The 17219-nt window shown below is 37.3% G+C and overlaps 1 protein-coding gene across 3 annotated transcripts in view; it reads left to right on the forward strand.

Annotated features, from left to right (window-relative positions):
• Positions 1-1908: 1908 nt before the first annotated feature.
• Positions 1909-17219, forward strand: part of LOC134755669 (17-beta-hydroxysteroid dehydrogenase 13-like) — a 51656-nt gene continuing 36345 nt past the window's right edge. For 2 of the 3 annotated variants that reach the window (XR_010129074.1, XM_063692206.1), the window contains exons 1-2: positions 6797-6869; positions 8630-8699. Coding sequence is in view for 2 of the 3 variants with exons in the window: in XM_063692206.1 (XP_063548276.1) it covers positions 6812-6869; positions 8630-8699 (128 nt within the window). In the remaining variant the exon portion in view is untranslated. Of the gene's footprint in view, positions 2058-6796; positions 6870-8629; positions 8700-17219 lie in introns of those variants that run through there. The other variant, XM_063692207.1, reaches the window with a different exon arrangement.

Raw genomic sequence — 17219 nt, forward strand, 5'->3', positions numbered from 1 at the left:
CGCCGCCCATGGACATAAGCAACACCGGAGGAGCCACTTATGCGTTGCCCGCCTTTGAGAACACTAAATACCTGCTTCTTGAAGAACCCCATGTCATAGCGCAAGGGAAACACCTCAGAAGGTAGCTCATTCCATAACTTGCACGTTCTGGGCAAAAACGTGATACAAACATCTCTTTGTTACTCTAAAAACACGACATATTAATTTACATTATTACATTATTACACAACTATTAGATACTTAATCCGTATTGAATGATATGAGCAAATATCAATTTTAAAAACCGGATTTCAGAAGTGCAGACAAGTTTCTTCAGGTTTTATTAGGATTTGTTATTTTGAAATACTTAATCACTTGACATAGTGTCGAAAAGTGGCGTTTAGAATCCGACGCGAGAAGACTACATTGCTACCCGTCTTGCATGATTACTGTCCAGAAAGGAACATATTATTAGGTATAGTTTGTCAAAGGACTGTCTCATTTCAAATTTCAAACAGACAGAGAATCATACAATCTTTGTTTTACACTAGTTTGCTAGTACTATAGCACCCGAAAAAAAAGGATGAGTATAGTTTTTTTTGTTTTTATTTACTGATAGTTTGGTTTGACCAACTATAGTATATGGGACTCCGATTAGTATATAATAATTTTTATTTTCTAGTTTTTGGTCCACTTTCTGAATAAAATAAAACCGTTTAACTTAAATTTATTAGTTGTTATGTTATAAATAAGTAGGTACCTATATAAATCATTTTTAGTTGCTTTCATAGTTTCTGCCCGCGACTTCCACCGCGTATAAATATATATTGTTTTGTAGATATACTTAAATAAAATCGAAATACTAAATATTCGCCTAGCTATTTGGGTGTCCGTCCGTACGTGGCCGAAAACTAAATATTTTATAAAATTGGTATGTTAGTTCTCGTCTAATTGTTACACTTAAAAATAGTACATTACTACAGAGGCCGGGAAGGAAATGGTTGCCGGCCGAATAGAATATACGGCCGAACGTAGTGAGGCCGGATAGTTATGAGGCCGACAACCCGTTTTCACGCCGATGTATGTATAGTGCTTTTCTCAAACGTTTAATATAGGTATATAGTTTGTCAAAGGACTGTCTTATTTCAAACATAGACAGAGAGAATCATACTATCTTTGTCTTACACTAGTACTAACACCCAAAAGAAAAGGATGAGTATAGTTTTTTTGTTTTTATTTACTAACAAGATTTGCTTGACCAACTATATATATCAATCAAATATCGTTTTTTTTTAAACTAGGAGTATTCCAGCTTCCAGCGTAGCAAAACCGTCTCGTGTGATGCGGAAGGGTCCTGGATTTTCCCCAGGCTACCATCCCCCCACACAGTCCTACCGCTCGAATAGCCATAGTGCCATAGAGCCCGTCAGGTTCAAAAAAAAATGGCTGAATGCCATGATGCTGTGCCACAATTATATGTGAAATAGAAATTTAAAAAAAGCCACTTCCCGGCCTAGGCCTGCAACTTTGTGTGAAATTTCATTACAGACCTCTCGTCTAGCCGCGCCTGAAACGTGATACTTCCCAGCCTAATATAAAGAACGTAATATCAATATTACATAGCATGTTTGAGAAAAATATATTTATAGTATACACAGTCTGTAAAGATGCTTTCCGACCTCCTGACATTGGTAGTTTTCGACCGCGTAGTAGGATGGCGACCAAATTATATTGCGCTACCTGAAAACCAAGCTGACACTCCAAGGTCAGGGTGACTGGAGTGTTAGCTTGGTTTCCAGCCGTGTATTACGTTCTATTGACAAATCGCAAAAAATCGCCGAAGGAATATTATTGGAGTTTACTAGCTCCATGCTCCATTATAAATCGCAAACAAACATCTCAATTGATGATAAGCTGCAGCATGTGGCTCGACCTAATTCGCCGGCACACTCCGTTGATACATTCAGTCACTCGCACCGCCCGCGCGCCGCGGCCGTGTCAGACAATTAAAAATAACCGCGCCGGAATTAAAAAGTTTGTGTTCCATTTTTTAATTTGAACTAGTGTTCGTTCTCTTTGTAAGTATTTGGCCGTTTTACATGTATTAAAATTTGCTATTTAGCTAATTGTTTTGTTTAAAATTAATTACAATCAAAGCAATAACTACAATATATATTTAACGCATTTTCCTTCATAAATTATTCCTTAAGGAGGATATTATATTACGACAAAAAATTAAAAAGGTAAACAATGGTAATTTTGTTTAATTATAACTTAATTTGTTTAATATCGATGTAATGATTTAGTACCTATTTAACCGTGAGCACATTAATTATCGATTATGTATGTACGTGTTATGTCAATAAAATGTAATTTAGCGCAATCATAAAATATAGAAGAAACTTAATAGCGCAATTTTTACTTGAATGTAAAGCAAGATTAAACGTAGTACCAAATAAAATTAAATTGACTAAAGGTACCAGTGTACAAGAACGCTGTCAGTGTCAATTATCGATTTTCTTGACATTCAAAGCCACCGTAACGATAGGTGTATGAAAAACATGACATTTTCACGCCCCAGTCGGGAAAAAGTAAATGACAGCTGCCATTTCCCGCGCAAGCTGAATGCCGTAATTTACAATAAAGGTGACTGTCCAATTGTAACTGCCGCTGCACTGCAGTTGCGACGTTACGCGGTGCCGCACTACTGTAGCAGCACGACTGCGGCTGTTGCGGCGTGCAGTCGCGACAGCGTCCGTTGATGGCTTGTCAATGTCAAGTCTATATGTCAGACGTACAAATAAAATACTAATTTACTTTTGTATTTTTTACGTGAAGAAGCGAGTGACGATAATGCTACATGCTACATGAAAAAGAAGACCAGTTTGCCTTTCTACAATAGTCAGAGTCCGACGAAGGCAGCTACGCAATATTAACAAAAAATCTGATATTTAATGGTGATCCTTTATTCAGATAATATTGCCGATTAAATGAAAAGCAATTCAACATTGAATGAGACTTAATAATTGACGAAATACAATCAAATTACTCAAATAAAATTAATGCAGAGGAAAAATTATTAACATTAAGGTAAGTTCACAATGTGAAATTTTCTTCCCCATCCTCTTGCCTAAATGCGTGACCACCGCACACAGCAATCCGACGGGAACGGGACTCATGGAGTTCGTGATATATACGGGGGGAGTGCGCACTTGATCCACCTGCATCACGTATAGGTACTCGGCCGTCAGAAACGTGCGGCTAGATTTAGAAGTCTGTAATAAACGTCCCCTCAAAACCATGCCAGGTAGGCTCTTTTAGCAGGCCTTTTATTTATTTCTGCAAAGTGATTCGTGGGTTCTGGAGATGACGATGCGACACGTAAGAATAAAATTATCCAATGGTGGGCAGGCAGTCGTTCGGTGTTAGCAAAATATTACAGATTTATCTTTCTAAGTATCCATATTAAGCCAATTTCACTTTCTTTAGGTACCAAACAGTGAAGTATGATGAATAAAATAATTTGTAATTTACACTTCATATTGTCCAGTTGCAGGTGTGAATGGGCGACGGCACTCTATGATATGACCGCACCACCCATATAAAACTTGACGGGCGAGACAAGAAATCCTTTATGAAGAAGATATTTCCCTCACCTTGGCCGATAGAAAGAACTTTTAATAAATTAATTTGAATAATAAATGGTTTCCTCGTGTTGGTGTGAAGAATTACGTGTTGCACTGTAACACAGTTTGTTTAACCCTCATGCCTTGAGACCTCCGCAACTGTCAATATTCTAAATTTTAAACCATTCGCTTCTCTCGTGGTTCAATTTTGTATCGTTTCGTATGTTTGGATATCAATATGTTACCATGAGGTATTAAATAACATCTTTGCCCCTTGTAATAAAAATAAATGATTGCTTCTTTTATTTAGCTCAGGAATGGCTTTGCAATGACAAAATGAGAAATTGTCACCATAAACGACATTATATAATATGATATATTACAATACAATTACAGTTGCCAGGAATATTCGGCGACTATTCGGTATTTGGCCACTTTGCCGGATATTCGGTATTCTATTTGCCTCTCTATCGCTCGCCTGTCGAGCTTATAGCTATCCTCGCAAAACTACGAAAAAATAAAAGAACAGTTTATTTAATGAATCTATAAATAATATCGTCGTATTATTTGAATCCCTAAATCAATAATCTCAAAATACGCTAAATTTGTGAAAGCTGATTCCACAAATCTGCCTTAAGTTATATACCTTAGTTTTATTGGATGTATATAATGTACAAATTTCTAGAGAAGGCGGAGAATGTAAAGTTATAGCAAGAATAGTGCCTGGGCGTGGGCATAGATTTAATAATAAACTATACAATTATTTTCTGGATCAACAAGAGTAGAACCTAAATCAACTTCAACTGAATGCTACTAAACAAAGCCCTCAATGTTAACCTTACGTGCAGAACATGTTGAACATATAATGTATACACTTTTTTGGGAAACAGGTTTTTCGTAAATTAATAAAAAAGTAAAAAATAAGACATGTTTTATTTTTCACAACTCTTTATTAACTTTAGTTTTGTCCGCCATGATCGTGATATCAGCAGCTTGAGCCTTGAACTGCAACTTGTAGGTACCTGGAAATTAGAAATTATCTTTTCAGTTTCATGTTGTATTTTGAATATAACTATAGGTATGTATTTTTGTATGTATATGATTTATTGCTTGCAAGATGGTTATAAGTTACATATATGTATGTCTGTTTGTTGAATTTAACTTCAAATCAGTAAAACGGAGCTAGTAGCGGACAAGCTGTGTTAAACGGTTTGTCTTTAGATATTCTGGCCACATCATCACAGAAAATAAATAGGTAATAGTGACCCGACCACCAAAATGGACTTTTAAATATTCGTAGTAAAATAATATTAATTTTATACTTACATCGACGTGATCCTCACAGCAATATTGTGTGTAACACTTGAAGTATTCCATTCCACATTTACTTCACGACAACACCGTCTTTCACGTAGGTCTTCGCGGACTATAATTTTTGTAAATCATTCCCACAAGTGGAAACAAGGTTTTTGATATATTAAGCAATCAAAATCTACTGTTTAGGTATTAAAAATTATAAATCAAATCGTAAGAAACTAGCGGGTTAACTGAATTTTTTTATTATGACAATTGATGACAATGACATCTTTGACAATTACGTGAGTGACGGATTTATTTACTATGGTTCGATAACTTTTACTATACGATGACATTATTATATTCAGCCTCGCGAGAAGGTCAAACTAAGGTCATCAGTATATTTGTTGAAATATATTCAATCCTCGATTATTATATCGCAGCAAATGTCGGAAACTGTTTAAAAACCTAATATCTCGAAATGGTTTTCGAAATAGAACATAAAAAAAAATGAACTATCCTAATTAGAGATTGGATTTTGCAAGTAGTGAGTGAGAAGTGCGACTGTGTGCACGTTTTCCCCCGCAAAAAATGGCTGAACGATTTGTACGGTAAGATATCGCTTGGGCTCCTCCCTTCCGACGTGTCGGAAGCCGGTGTTGCTCGAAGGGTTTGCCAGACTATAGTTAACTTCCGAATTTGACACTCTCTTTTTCGGACCTATCATTCTAGTTTCCTAACTGGCTCTGTGATACTCGTATGGCTCAATATAGATTAGCAAAAAAGTTTACAGTAGTACTACAGTCGCCATCAGATATGTCGGAGCGACCGAGGTGCTAAATATATCTGAACATGCACTCTAGCGCCTTGACAATAAAGGCGTGTTCAGATATTTGTGAGCTCCTTGGCCGCCCCGATATATCTGCGATATATGGCGACGGTACCATCGGGGTTGTTTATCCGTGGGTGTAATAACTCCTTAGAACGTAGTGGTTATATCCTTTTTGCTTAAAACTACTAATATCTGTGATCAAAGACAATTTAGTGCAGGTGACAGATTTGACGTGCGGTCTGCAGCCGCAGTTGCAATAATACACCAAATACGCAAAAATGGCCATGCTACGTGCAGTCGGTCTTGTCATTCATTTTACTATGGAAATTGACAATAACACCGACGTGTCGGAGCAGTAGTGCAGCTGCGGTCGGGAAAACGTTAAAATCACCATATTACGTGCAGTCGATATCGTCATTCATTTTACTATGGAAATTGACAATAACACCGACGCGTTTGGGCCGCCGCAGTAGTGTCGGAGCAGCAGTGCAGCTGCGGTTACAAATGGACAGTCACCTTTAGAAAGTCTTCCATTTTTAAATTATGACAGTAATAGAAGGCAAGTGTAAGTGCCCAGTAACCGGTATTCAAGCGTTTCTAAATACTCTAAGTCTATGCGGTCAACCTACTGAAAAATATTGTTGGTGTTAATGTTTATTTCAGGTCAAACGTCCTGTCACTAGAAAAATCGAGAAGTCCAATAACGTATTGGTATTGAGAATGGTGCGATTAATACTGCGCAGTTTCTTATTTTTTAATTTGCCGCCATTTTCCAATGACATTGACTATACCATACCAACAACTCGTATACAAATACCATATCAACAAATGTATGTACATATTGAATATTATTTACTCGACTACTCGTATTATTATTATTGAACCTTTTGGCAATCCTTAAAAATTTCACAAATTTGAAGCAGTATCAGCTATGATCTTAGCCTATCCCGAATAGCGAAAAAAAAAAACAATCAGCAGCTGCCAGCGAAGTTCATTACTACCCACAATCAGTCTTTTCCGTCTCGTGTGATTCGAAACGTGTGTATAAACATTTGGAACGGACTTTTTTCATACAAAAATGCCTAAAACATATATTTCACTGATTGGAAAACAAATGAAACTGTGCCGACGAGAATGTAAGTTTATTTTAATGTAATCGTTAACTAAATAATCGTTATCGTATCTAATTACTATATATTCTTAGCTTCGTTTTCAGTACACATCATATTAATCATGTTTTAAACAAATGAAAAAATTATAATTTATATTTCTTATGTGTGGTGATCAAAAATCGTGGGTTCAAACGTCAAACGAGGGCAGAAAAAATCGTTCTCGGCTAAAAAAATGCAAAAAAAAATCCAAAAATTCGGCCAGTATCCTTATCGACACAAATTAGATGTTAAACTGTTTATGAGCAACCTCTCTCAAATAAACCACAAACTATTTTTTATGAAGCAGCAACGTCTGCGAGCGTTAGGTACTCCAAATTTTTAAATTAAAGGAAAAATGGAAAAAATTACACCGCAAACATCTGGACTCCAGATTTTGGAGGCCTCCGTGGCTCAGTTGGCAGAAGCGATTGCACCGGTGTTCCAATGGTCGGAGGTTCGAGTTCTGCTGGAGGTGTAAATTTTTCCATTCTTCCTTTAATTTAAAAATTTGGCATAACTCTCAAATAACGGAAAATTTAATTCTTATTAATTAATGTGTTATCCTACGAAAACATTCGAATCTCTCGCTCAACAACGGGAGTGATGGAAATCAAGGGGAGAGGCCTTTGTCCAGCAGTGGGACACTATAACAGGCTAAAAAAAAGATGATAAGTATATGATATCACTTGTTTAATTTAAATTACTATCCAAACATTGGTACCAAGTACAATACGGTTCTAATGTAGTTGTAATATTAAATATGCTAACACATTCATTATCAGCAGACCCGGTTACGATAATAATATTTATAGTGGCAGTTTGAGTGTGTGGAGTGCTTGCCCTTCTGGGGTCAAGGAATCTTGTTGCTGTTCGATTTAGTAATTTTAGCTGCTAGATTGAGTTTGAATATCTTTATTTTAGGTCTGCCAGCCCTTAGTTTTGTTAGTGACAATGCGCATAAATTATCTTAGTCGAGTAAATAATTAAATACGAATTAAACTAGCAGCTCTGTGACCTTGCGAACCACCATGACTTCGCCATTTTGAAGAAATTCCGAAAATAGGGAATATTACGCGAAACTGCGTAGAGGGCGCCACTACCACAATCTGAGGGTCTATCGCGAAACAAGAAAATCGAAATTTCGTTATCTAACATCTCTGCCACTCTTGCATATTCGAGCGATAAAGAGACAGATAGCGAAATTTCGGATTCGCGTTTCCCGGTAAGTCTTTTGTAAACAAACCGCCTTGATGCATCAATGTCACATTTTATTATCTCTGAAAATTTGTCAAAAACCTGTTAAAGGTACAGTATGTATAAGTTAATCTAGAGTTTACTAATAAGGCTAGTGCTGCACTCTGGTGGCAAAACATTGCAGTAATATCCCCTATTGAAAATGAATAAAATTGTATTCTTGAATCGTGAGAAATGCTACCTGTCGACGAGAACATCCGGATATACTAATTCATTTTTGTCCAAGCTGAAAGGAAGACCTTCGCTAACGCTCGGTCAATTTGACTTGCCCAACCCAGTATTTCTGAATTGGACAGTGAAATCTGCCTGCAGTTAGTTTCAGAATGCTTTTTGCGAGCGAAAATGGCAAAGCATTAAATCAATAATTTAGTTACTTTTAGTTTGTGATTGGAAGGTAGTTTATACAGGTTTTTATCTTGTCGTGTTAGTGTACTAAAGGTATTAACGAAGGTAAATATTTTTACATGGTTAAAGTTTTTTTTTTTTTTCAGATTTCATCATGTCTTCAGCCTCAGCCACCAAGAATGGAAACGTCCAAGGATTAGCTGCCAAGGCGCCATGGTAAGTTTACTTTTTTTACACTTACAATTTACTCTCTACTCCGGACTCTGTGGAGTTTTTTTTATTTGAAAAACAATAGCCTGATTAGAATATTAAAACTTTTAATTGTAAAAATATAGGCGTGGCCGATATTCAACGATTTCGAATGTTGCTTGATGTTGAAATCAATGAGCTTCGGAAAGAATCCCAAATGTATAATAATAATTTCGTCCGGTTCGAAGGACCAACAAATATATGTTATCTATGTAAATAAGTACATTTATAAGTTTGTGTTTTGTAAACCAATTTTAAACAAAGTGTGACAAAATTTTAACACATAGGTACTAAAAGTATGATATTAAGTAAATCTGGTTAACAGGTTTTAAAACATTGTAATAAAGTTTAGTGGTAATATTTGATCAAAGGTCAAGGGCACTGCATAATAAAATAAAAATTCATGGGACGGGCCGTAAAAAAAGATCAACCGGATTTCAAATAACAACTAAACAGACTAATAAAACTAAAATCTACATAAGCATAATTTTACTGTCTATCTATATCTATATTAAGTTTATACAGGTTAGCATAAACAACTATTTTGACAGTTGTCTTATCAACCCAAAAGTTTCGTACCCAAAGGGTAAAAACGGGACCCTATTACTAAGACCACTGTCCGTCTGTCTGTCCGTCTGTCACCAAGCTGTATCTCATGAACCGTGATAGCTAGACAGTTGAAATTTTCACAGATGATGTATTTCAGTTGCCGCTATATCAAAAATAACTAAAAACAGAATAAAATTAATATTAAAGTGGGTTCCCATACAACAAGCGTGATTTTTTGCCGGTTTTTGCGTAATGGTGCGGAACCCTTCGTGCGCGAGTCCGACTCGCACTTGGCCAGTTTTTTAGGTGGCCCGCCAGGTGATCCTGGTAGACTGGTATTGATCCTTACCATCCCATACCTTTAAGAAAATTCATCTTGCGGCCCGGGGCTACAAGGCAAAACCGTCCTTGGTATAAAAAAACCGGCAAAGTGCGAGTCGGACTCGCCCACCGAGGGTTTCGTACTTTTTAGTATTTGTTGTTATAGCGGCAACAGAAATACATCATCTGTGAAAATTTCAACTGTCTAGCTATCACGGTTCATGAGATACAGCCTGGTGACAGACGGACAGACGGACAGCGGAGTCTTAGTAATAGGGTCCCGTTTTTACCCTTTGGGTACGGAACCCTGTAAAGGTTGAGCTATATAACGTATCACAATCACGGTCATAATAAAATATATGAAATCATTGATAACCGTAGATGCAACCAAAAACATACTATTTAGAAATTTTAGAAAAGGTTATTACTATACGTAAAACATATATTATTAGCATACACACTCTAATTCGTCCTTCTAGTCCAATGGAAATGGATTTATAAGTCAATTTGCAGGCAGTGCAAGAGCTGATCGAAGCTTCGGCGATTTACGCGCGCACGCATGTCTCTGCTATTAACCTTTATGTGGCAGTACAGTACGTCACAAGTTTCAGACTTGTAATAGTTGACAGTTTTATCTTCTCTTCTCTTCTATGTAAGACTTTTTTTGTAAGAAAGGAACTTCTGGACCGCGAGCCAGGCGCAAATTTCGTCAGTCATCGCCTCCCAGGCGAAAACTCGTATAGCGGTTAACGGCTATGTATGATGAACCCTCGTGAACGTCAGCTGCCGCTCCGTTGGTGGGTTGAGAAATGGCAGCCACCGAAACGCGTAACTCGGTCTTTCCACCGCGATACAACCGGCTGACGATTTGTTTTATTAACAATAACATCTAAACTATCATCTGACAAAGTATCAAACGGGAGGCGATGACGCCGATGACTGAAAATAGTTTTCTTTTTTACATGTTCATGGGACCAGCTGATGGTCTTTCCACAGCGATGCAATCTGCTGACGATTTTGTTTATTCACAATAGCATTTTGCAATTTTTTTTATAGACTTTATTTGCTGCCATTCCTCAACCCACCAACGGAGCGGCAGCTGACGTTCAGTTTTCGCTCGGGAGGCGATTGGTCATGGAAATCAGTTCCTGGCCCGCGGTCTATTCGGCACGTCAAACTTTTAATGCTAATTTATATTTAATTAACCTGCGAGAACAAGCTCGGCGTCGGCGAGAGCAAGAAAATCGGCGAGTTATTTGATGTTATAGCGGCAACAGAAATACATCATCTGTGAAAATTTTAACTGTCTAGTTATCACGGTTCATGAGATACAGCCTGGTGACAGACACACAGACAGATAGACAGACAGACGGACAGTGGAGTATTAGTAATAGGATTCCGTTTTTACCCTTTGGGTACGGAACCCAAAAAATATACTAATTAAATATTTTTTCAATTTATTTTGTTCTTTATGACATGTTTTCACATGTTCGGGGGCAGATGATATACGAGTAACGGTTGAGGCGGGGAATGGAGACATTTGCAAACTGAGTAAACATTTTAAGCGGACGGTCTTGGTTATTTTTCATCATGGAACACAGAGTATATTTATAGGTTTACTAGGGGTGTGGCTTTAGAGAAAACATGTGAAAACATGTCATAAATAATAAAATAAATTGAAAAAATATTTAATTAGTATATTTTTTGGGTTCCGTACCCAAAGGGTAAAAACGGGATCCTATTACTAATACTCCACTGTCCGTCTGTCTGTCTATCTGTCTGTGTGTCCGTCACCAGGCTGTATCTCATGAACCGTGATAACTAGACAGTTAAAATTTTCACAGATGATGTATTTCTGTTGCCGCTATAACAACAAATACTAAAACAGAATAAAATAAAAATTTAAGCGGGTCTCCCATACAAAAAACGTGTTTTTTTGCCGTTTTTTGCGCAATGCTACGGAGCCCTTCGCGCGCGAGTCCTACTCGCACCTGGCCGGTTTTTATATAGTTTTTTTAATAAATAATAATTTTGTTAAGTGTAAAAACTCCATTACAAGTCACTTGGCAAACAGCTCGCGAGTCGCGATCAGGCGCAATTTAGGCGCACGCGCATGCGTCTGCCGTTAACCTTTTACGTGACCGGCTTGACCCGATGACAATGAATCCGAGGCCCAAGGACGTCCAGTTTTGAACAATTTTGGCGTCGTCTACATTCTTCATTTTAAGGATGACTCAAGTTAGACCGGGCCGTGACCGGGCCGGAGCTTCCGGCGCTTACTTTTCTATGACTTGAGAGGTGACCACGTGATGCTTTCCATAGAAAAGTAAGCGCCGGAAGCTCCGGCCCGGTCACGGCCCGGTCTAACGTGAGTCATCCTTAAACTTGGAAAAAAATACATAGGGCCGATACTAATAAATATAATTGGACTGCAAACCGACTGCAATTTGTATGGCAACTGCACGCCGACTGCACCGTGTACATAAAGTCGTCGTCAATAGAACTTGCAAATAATGTAACCAAATATCATAGATTTTGTTAGCGTTTGACACATAACCCAAAAATTTTACGAAGGTTATTTTCCCTGAAATATTAATAATTGACATTCAATTTAACTAAAAAGTTATATAAATAAAATATTTAAGTATATAGACTGTTGATAAGGTCATGGTTGTCCTTTTGAAAAGCGAGATTACGAAGTAATGAAGGTAAAATGGTTTGTTTACATTGTCTGCAAGTTCTATTGACGACCACATTACGACAATGTATTCTTAAAGAAAATATAGCGGCTTAAGAAGTAATAAAGCAAGCACATAATTAAGTATATTACAAGCAGCATATATTTAAAAGCCATAAAATTGATTTATGTTAAAGCTGATGTACTGACTGTGAGGCATAAGATCTCGTTAAATGGGTTTTGGAGTCACATATTAAGCTTGAAGGATTCTAGTTGCATTATTTAGTTACATAAATAGATGGAAAGTGAGTAGAGTCGCCATCAGATAATCTGAGCGGCCAAGGTGCTAACAAATATCTGAACACGCCTCATATTGTCAAGGCGTTATAGTGCATCTTCAGATATTTTTGAGCACCTCGGCCGCTCCGATATATCTGATGGCGACTGTACTTCGATTGGGTAATATTCCTCCCTTGAAAAAATACTTATAAATATGAATTTGATTTCCTTTAGAACAATGCTTATACCTACTCATGAGTATTTTATTTCATTCACTTTTCTTAAGTAAGTAGTTGCACTTGTAAATAATGTATTTGTGTAAATAAACCCCTATTACCTGAATATATTCATCCACAATAATTATAATAAAGTCAAGGTTAGGAAAAATTGTTACCGAAAAACAAAAACAAGATATATTTGATGTAGGTCTAATTGTCTATCCTTTTTAACTCCACTCATATATACCCACTGTATGAAAATGTATGAATAAAAGAACATATTTTCGAAGTGTAGACGAATTAAACTTAATAACTAAATGCACATAGTCAACTGTACTGTTTAATACCTCCAAAATCTTGCACGAAATAATAATACTAAATAGGTTTGAAATAAAACTATGAAAACGGAGTACCTATATCGCGTATATTGAATTTATAATACATCCCGACATTTCGAACCCTTTAAATACAGCGTCCAGCGTCAGTTTAAACGTCGGGATGTATTATAAATTCAATAAACGCGATATAATCCGTTTTCATTCATAATTTTATTTCATGAGTAACTATCGCGGTAACCGAAGACAATATTACTTAATAGGTTTGTTTACAATTTACATCTTTGGTAATTTCCATTGACCCTGACAACCTTAGTAAGAGTAAAGGATGACTCACGTTAGACCGGGCCGTGTCCGGGCCGGAGCTTTCGGCGCTTCGTTTTCTATGGAAAGCATCACGTGATCACCTGTCATGTCATAGAAAAGTAAGCGCCGGAAGCTCCGGCCCGGACACGGCCCGGTCTAACGTGAGTCATCCTTAATATGGTCGACTTTATCGTATATCACTGTATTATACATTTATAAAACGTCCTCTATGCTCTGATAAGTATCTAATGACGGACCATAGACGGACGCTTTATTATTAATACAACGAGAAAAACAAACAAATTCTTTAGAGCTATAAATAACTAAGTGAAAAAGTATGCCATTCCGCATTTAGCGAAACTAATAGATCTTCTCATTAAACATAACGTTAATAACTAAAACGATTTCTCTAAATTAGGCGCAATGAGGCGCGTCGGGTTGTCAATGGATATTCGTACAACATTGCCCACCTAGGCCTGTAAAGTGACCTAAGCGCGCGTCACGCTAACGCGGACACGGCGCACCGTACATTGAAGTTTTAGGTTGTGATGGTTTTAGATTTATTTCTAACGTCGACGTAGCTACGAATTCCGAATCATTTGTGTTCTGTATTCTATCCTATTTGAGCACTTTGCTCCTGGATATTTCAAAAGTAAATTCGTCTTCAATACTCCTCGTCTAGGATGCGACCTGTGTACCTACCTTCCCCATTCTCAAACTGACCATACCCTCTCAGCGCACTGGATTTATGACTAATTCTTTCGCTGTCCAGTCGTTTCTGGAATTCACTCCTTCTTAATATCAGACAAGCTCCAACTAAGTTTTCTTGCAAGCGGATGTTACGTAAGCATGTCCTAAAGCAAGAGTTCCAATAATATTTATCTATATTATATTTACAGTATGTATATGTGTGTATTATACTTATAGTGTGTATGTATGTTTGTATATAAGTAATATATGTAGTTTATAAGTAAGTATATTAGTTTTCTTTTCTTTTTATTTATAGATTTTTTTTCTCTCTCTCTCTGCACCTATTGTGTCTCTGTTTGGCCCATTGGTTGACTGGTACCTAGAGAATGCCATTTGGCATTAAGTCCACCATTTGTACATTGTTGTATATATTTTGTGCAATAAAGTTGAAATAAATAAATAAACACCTGTACCGAACTTTTAAGTCTAAGGAGAGACTTCGCCTCCTTGTGTGTGTTCTACCGCTTGTACAATGGGCTGTGCTCTGAAGAATTGTTTGACATGATGCCGACGGCCGCTTTCTATCACCGCACCGCTCGCCATCGGCAGGGTATTCATCCTCACACCCTAGCACCTAAATGGTCGCGTACTGTGCGGTTTAAGAGGAATTTCCTGCCGCGGACGCTTCGGCTGTGGAATGAGCTCCCTGCCGAGGTTTTCCCGAGGGGCTACCGTATGGGGTTCTTCAAAAAAGGAGTGTACAGGTTTTTAAAGGGTCGGCAACGCGCGTGTAATATCTCTGGTGTTTGTAAATTTACTTTTATAAATAGAATGGGATCGCTTTCCTCGGCTCTTTATATTTTACTCTTGTAATCCCTAATTTCCTGGCCTTTGTAATCTACTCGTACTATTTCTTCCACGGCCTATTTGAAGACGGGTATCGTTGCCTATATATACTCGGCGGAGTAAAATACTGTTTGCATAAAGAACGACGGCCATTGTCGAAACGTTTCCGCTAATTGTGCAACTGCAACTGCACATGCGTCGGCGCATTAGTGTAAGTCTCCCGTTGCGCGCGGCCGGGTCGGATTAGCTAGGTTTGAGTAAGGGCGCAACCTCGGAAAAGTGATTTATAATAGAACGTTGTGTTGGTTAAAATTATAACGCATGATCTTTCAATAAAAAAAAGAAAAAATACAAACAGACCAATTAGAAATAGCAATGTTTTACGCAAAATCAATATAATCTATTTTCCTTCCGTTTTCAAATTAATCGTGCTTTGTGAAAAGCGTTTCACTGTTAACCTTTTAACGGGCAAGACTGATAAAAATCGTCATTCAAGCCTCATCGGCTTTCCATAGTCCCAAAAATTCTGTACAAGAAAAAATACAAAAAGATGATTTTACAGGGTGGTCTTTCTCGAGACCCGTTGCCCAATAAAGGGTTTAACGTTTTTTGAATTAAAATTAAGGTAGGGCACTCAAGGTCTATTAACACATTGCTTATTATTACATCATTTTTGTATATGACTGTTTGTTGCCTAAATAAATAAAAAATAAAAAAAATAAAAATATCATAATTTATCTAAAGTTAATTAGTACATATTTAAAGTGCAAATACAGGATGATTTTAATAAGCGGCAGTATTTTGCGGTGTGAATATAATTTTTTACTATGGAACCAAGTGAACCAACTGACAAAATAATGGACTCACCCATGGAAAATAAAAATATCATCAGCATCTCATCTGACCAGCTAAAATGTATGAAACAGCCAATATTATTTCGTGAATTCAGGATTGGTCCCGTACCTAGTTGAAGTTGCTCAGTATGACCTATATTATTATTATATTTTCATCTCGCAAAATATTGCCTGTAAATACAAAAAACAACCTGAATAAATTATTGTGATGTACCTATATTTACATGTTGTTGGTTTAAGTTTAGTATTATTTCACAAGTTTTATGCATATTTGCACATTTATTGTATAGAATAGATCATTAACTTTATGTTTTTAACATAAGTTCCTAGTGTTACCGGTTCCAAGCTTAGTACCTAAGCACACATAAGAAAATATGAGGTAACTTGAGTTCAACTTGCTAACAATGCGTGTCGTAACTCGTAACTCGTAAGAGCGCCTGTGTAACGCCTAAATATATTCATTTGTTTACACGTATTTGTAATATACCTACCTACCTACTAAACCCTAGGTTTATCTAGTGATTTTTGGGCCATCTCCAATTATTGACACATTACGACGATATCGTCAAAACTTAGAAATATCCTGTGCCAAGAATATGCTATTTTCCTAACCAGCTAAATACTGCTAACAGTTACCTTAAGGTGACTGTCCATTTTCAACCGCAGCTGCGTTACTGCTCCGACACTACTGCAGCGGCCTGAACGCGTCGGTGTTATTGTCAATTTCCATAGTAAAATGAATGACGATATCGACTGCACGTAATATGGTGATTTTAACGTTTTCCCGACCGCAGCTGCACTACTGCTCCGACACGTCGGTGTTATTGTCAATTTACATAGTAAAATTAATGACAAGGCCGACTGCACGTAGCATGGCCATTTTTGTGTATTTAGTGTATTATTGCAACTGCGGCTGCAGACCGCACGTCAAATCTGTCACCTGCACTGAAATGTCTTTGGGTCACAGATATTAGTAGTTCTAAGCAAAGAGGATATAACCACTACGTTCTAATAAGGAGCTTATTACACCCAAGGATATACAACCCCGATGGTACAGTCCAAAGAATATAATACGTACAGTCGCCATATATCGCAGATATATCGGGTCGGCTCAGGAGCTCACAAATATCTGAACACGCCTTTATTGTCAAGGCGCTAGAGTGTTCAGATATTTTTAGCACCTCGGTCGCTCCGATATATCTGATGGCGACTGTCCCTACTGTAAACTTTTTTGCTAATCTATATTGAGCCATATCACAGAGCCAGTTAGGAAACGTCTGTGTTGTACACAATAATTGTGTACAACACGCACCGCGCTAGTTGTATGCATGCACAATTAATCTTGTACCTCGGCAGAGGGGAAATAGTGTCCCAATTTGTCAGTAAATAAGAAAAAACAAAAATCTACTCAT

The sequence above is a fragment of the Cydia strobilella genome, chromosome 3, assembly GCF_947568885.1.
Source record: "Cydia strobilella chromosome 3, ilCydStro3.1, whole genome shotgun sequence".
Lineage (NCBI taxonomy): Eukaryota > Metazoa > Arthropoda > Insecta > Lepidoptera > Tortricidae > Cydia > Cydia strobilella.